Source organism: Capsicum annuum, unplaced genomic scaffold (genome assembly GCF_002878395.1).
Source record: "Capsicum annuum cultivar UCD-10X-F1 unplaced genomic scaffold, UCD10Xv1.1 ctg81001, whole genome shotgun sequence".
In the NCBI taxonomy this organism is placed as follows: domain Eukaryota; kingdom Viridiplantae; phylum Streptophyta; class Magnoliopsida; order Solanales; family Solanaceae; genus Capsicum; species Capsicum annuum.
Genome location: NW_025891690.1, coordinates 1 through 4,902, shown reverse-complemented (window position 1 = coordinate 4,902; position 4,902 = coordinate 1). Strand labels below are relative to the sequence as shown.

Sequence of the window (4,902 nt, the reverse complement as noted above, 5' to 3'; positions counted from 1 at the left end):
TTCCTTAATACGTGTCATGTTATAAAATCTGAGCATAATTAGTTGTTTGTTTTTACTTTTATCATTAGTAGATATGAAGAGATGTTAGTATAGTGCAAAAAAGATAAACATTAAATAAAGATGAGTAATAAATAAGAGTAATTTAATCAAGTTATCTTCTAGTTAATGTTTTTCTTAAAGGGTGTGCAACTTAAAAGATGACAAGCAAATAGGAACAAAGGGAGTAATAAATAAGGTCTATCTAATAACGGAGCTAAAGTTTTTACCAAGGGGATTCGAAATATAAAAAGTAAACATAAGAAGAGATCTAAGGAAGTTCAACATCTACTATATATACGTAAATAATAATTTTAGCCATGAATATATAGTTTAATTTTCCGCAAAAAAAAGTTCAGATGCTGTATAAATGGTGGGGCTTCTTGCTAGCTCGCCCCTGGGTCTATTACTAAATTATCCTTATTTGTTACATGTTTCTTCAGAATTGAGCACTATAAAGAAGACGTTATTCTCTAACATAAAGGTGTAATTGAAAACAATAACTATTATTTTTTGTCTTGAATTTTTAAAGAGCGACACTTATTTTGTAACTTTTTTTTTTTTTTTTTTAATTTCTGAAGCAACACTTATTTTGAGAGAAGAAGTAACTCTTAATTTGCATTTGTAACTCTTTGAATAACCATAAGCCTCTGCAAGAAAATGTTGAAATCTTCATCCCTACTCAGCATACTTAACCTAACACATTTTGGATTACTCCCAAATTTTTTCCCACTTCTTGTTAGAATGTTTTGTCCCTTAAGAAGCTTCTCAAGGTCATCTTCACTTCCTTTGCACATTAGCCAAGCAAAAGCTGTTTCAAAAAAGGTCAATATAAATCTCAAATTGGAAGAAACAATTTTATTTTAATGAGTAATTAGTGCTAGCAATCCAGAGTAGTGTACTTTCTTTCTCAAATTATATCATATACTTGTCTTTTTAATTTGTTTGCCTTTATCTTTTTGAAGACTACCTAAGCACTAGTATTGAATAATATTGTATATTAGTAATATAGGAATTAATTATGCTTGTGCGATTTTTATTGATGTTTTGATTAGTTTTATTATATGAATATGGCGTATTAGAATATAGATAGTATTTCCTCCGTTTTAAAATAGTTGGCCGTTTTTCTAAAAATATTCATTTAGCTGTCCATTTAAAATCAACAAGATTTTATTATGTTCTTCTAATACTATCCATATTATTAAATGACTAAACAATGTGTATACATTCAAATTTATATTTTCAAAACATAATTAATAAGACTAATTTGGTAAAATAAATTCCTAATAAATATTTTCTTAAAAAGATTGTCAAGTTAACAAGGGTCAATTATTTTGAAACGAAGGGAGTACTAAATTCTTCGGAGAATCTTAATAGCTTAGTTGATTAATCACCTGATTCTTACCTTGTTGGTAAAAGTTCGATTCTCCATATTGTAATCCCCTATATTCCCCTTCTCCTACCTCAATTTTTTTTTTTCCAAAAAGGGTCAGTTATAATAGGAATAATACCTCGTTTTGTTAATACCATAATTTACTAGTAATAAAAAGAGTAGTGAATAGAGTAATAACTAATATATACATAAATTAATATCTCCTTCGCATATTTTTAGCTTATACTCTTCTTCGTTTATTTTTAGCTGATCTTTTACAGAAAACACATTTTTATTTTTACTTAGTATTTCAAGAGAATATTTTTTTGCATATTTATTTTACCCTCAGCTTAAATTACTTATTTCTCAAATTATTTTTCAAGATCTTAGGTTATACATCAACAGATATGAGTATTATGATAAAAATTTATATTAACTATTATTTCTTCAGGAATGCACAAAATTCAAAGTGAACAATTAAAAATAAATGAAAAGATTACCAGGATGTGTTTCATAGAAACTTCTTGTGAAGAGACAATACTGAAGTGGGTATTTAGGAAGAGTGAAGAAGTGGTCATTGGCCTTAACAACTTGTCTTAACCTTTGCCATCTTTCAATCATGACAGACTTGTTATATTCAAAGAAGTTATCTAACGTTGGATCCAAACAACTATCACAAATCATTCCAAGAATCTTTGCAGCTCTAAGTTGAGCTTCTTTAGATACACCAATGGTGCTAATTTCCATGAACTTTGTCATCTTCCTTGCTACCTCTTTGTCCCTAACAAGAGCCCAACTGCATGCAAATTGAATCACATAAAATGAGACCGTGGTTAGTACTCTCTGTTTCAATTGATGTGGTATCATTCAAAATAGACCTAAAACAAATCGAAAGAAGCAACTTTATGAGGTTGTTTTTTCCTCCATTTCTCTTAAAAAAGCACTAGACCACATAAGGTCGATTAAATGATTAAAAAAATCGCAACTATTAATACTGATCTCATAATGTCAAACGTGAAAATATAGCAACCTCATGAGGTCGATATGCTTTTAAAATAATTAAAAAATAAAATCACAATTGTGATCTCATGAGATCTCTAGCGTTAATTTAAAACATTTTTAAAAAATATTTTAGAAAATAGCGACCTCATCTGATATATTATTCCAAAAAACAAAAAACAAAACCGACCTTTTCAAGTCGGTTTTTGCTTAAAAAATATAAAAAATTGAAGAGTATAAATATAACAATAAATACAATAAAACTAAGTTTTAAACCAACAAGAATTAGTAGTTTCAGTGGTAGAAATGTATCCTACTACTACAAAAATGGGGTTCAAACTCCAAGTGGTGCATTTTGTTACATGTATTTTAAAAAACTGACATTAACTTCATGATTTGACTCTCAAAATTTGAACGTAGATTTTAATAAATTTTACATATATGGAAACTTACATAAATATTATTATAAATCACATAATTAATAATTTAAAATATTTAAAAATAATCACAATAAAAAAAAATGATTTGATGCTCGAAATTTGAATTGTAACATGGACACCAAAAATTATATGTTAATTGAAATTTGTAGATATTTTTCCAAGACTACATCCTACCCTAGGTCTTTCAAACTAAAGTAAGTTGCAACCAAGAATGTTAGCGAGATGGAGAAGATTCTTCCATTCTTAAATTAAACCTAATTTTTAAGTTCGAGCTAGCCCTGAATATAAAAAAAAAATTCTGATCAAAAGTGTTTTTCCCCTTTAGTGAATCTTATGCCGTGAATCCATATTAATTAGATTTTCAATGCAGATATCAAACGTTGGGTGATACCAAATCCCTTTATAATTAGTCAAGTCTTGATCTTTAATTTTACCAATTTTGAATTCAACAGAAGCCAGTAGTTTTGATTCAAATTTTATAACAATTGACATATTCAAAAACTTACCCAATTCTTGATCCAGCATGGCCAGTGGATTTGGAAACTGTAAAAAGCATAACATCATGATTGGCAGGAGAGGTAATAGCAGTATACTGTGGCCAATAATAAGCTAAATCATGTATTAATATTCCTTCATCTCCATTAACAACAGGCTTTCTAATAACCCCATTGGGATTATTTGGTGAAGTAATTAGCTCAATGTATGATCCATTTTTAACAAAATTGTGTGCATCTCCTGCCCATTTGTAAAGCCCTGACTTTACAAAGTTAACCACTTCTGCATATGCCTACAAAATATATACATACAATTTGATTAAAAAAAAAATACAATTTGTATCAAAAAATATGTTACTATTATGTTATTGCATGTATTTTGTATGTCATGTATATAGGTCATTTGTTTGTATTCTGATAATTGGACGTGCAAATTATAACATACACCAAGTCAAACAAATTTGAAAAGTGAAAATTGAGTGAGAAAACATTCTTGTTTCGTCGACTTTTAATTGTTTTTTTAGTTTTTGTTTTATAAATTTATTTTTATAAGAAATTTTTATTTTTATATATAAAAAACTTAAAATAATGCACAATAAACATTGGTAGGATTATTTTCAATTCTAATCATAAAAGGTTATGTTCACTCATTTTCTTCATAATATATGTAATTGCTATTCAACATAAGAATAACAACACCAAAGAAAATCCAAACATGCATATATCAAATTGATTCCGTCATTTATCACAAAAACTCATTCGATTAAACAAGACACGCTTCTATTATAGAGTTTAAGTTTTGTGAACTGTCAATGTACAAAATATTCTACATTATCAAGTAAATTTGATCTGCTATTGCACGTTATTCAATTTATACATAAAAATTGAATAATCTGCAATAGCAGATCAAGTTTACCAAATTTACCATACTTATTCAAGCTCTTATCCGGTTGAAAACCCCTAGCTTATCAATATATGTCCATCAAATTTTAGGTCATCGATCAAGAGGCTAATCATATTTGAATATAAACTAACGAAGATAACATTGACTAATTGTTTGACCAAAAAATCATCATGACAAGTCGATATTTTTGGTACAGAAACCTAGCTATTTATTTCCTTCTACAATATAATAGCATGCAAATTGCAATCAATCGATAATAAAAGAAAGATATAAAATAGTATACCTACAATGAGAATACTTGTAAATCACTAGTTAAATTAAAATATGATCGTACCGAATAAAAAGGTGCAGCTGAAACTACACTGATTGGTTCAGGCTCATTTGGAGGTGAAAGAGCATAAAGTGAAGCTTGAATAAGTTGACTTGATCCAGTACCAACAACAATATAATGATCATCCACAATTGCATTTCCAACCAAATTGTGTAACCTCTTAATCTCTTCCTCTAATTTAGGCTCAAGGAACCAACACAAGTTCTTAACATTAGCAAAATAACTCAATGATTGGTAACCACTCAATGTAATGTCACATTTATTGCCCATTTTTCTCCAATAAGACTCATACATTATTGGATCACCACTACCACCAAAAAAAAAAA

The 4,902-nt window shown here is 28.4% G+C and overlaps 1 protein-coding gene across 1 annotated transcript; it reads right to left on the bottom strand.

The window, feature by feature from the left end:
- Positions 1-311: 311 nt before the first annotated feature.
- LOC107857351 (L-tryptophan--pyruvate aminotransferase 1) lies at positions 312-4,894 on the bottom strand (the record flags this gene model as incomplete). The annotated part of the gene is made up of 4 exons (XM_047405716.1): positions 312-847; positions 1,909-2,204; positions 3,354-3,634; positions 4,580-4,894. Coding segments are annotated over 4 exons (1,092 nt in total), but the record flags the coding sequence as incomplete, so codon positions are not given.
- Between the last annotated feature and the right edge of the window lie 8 nt (positions 4,895-4,902).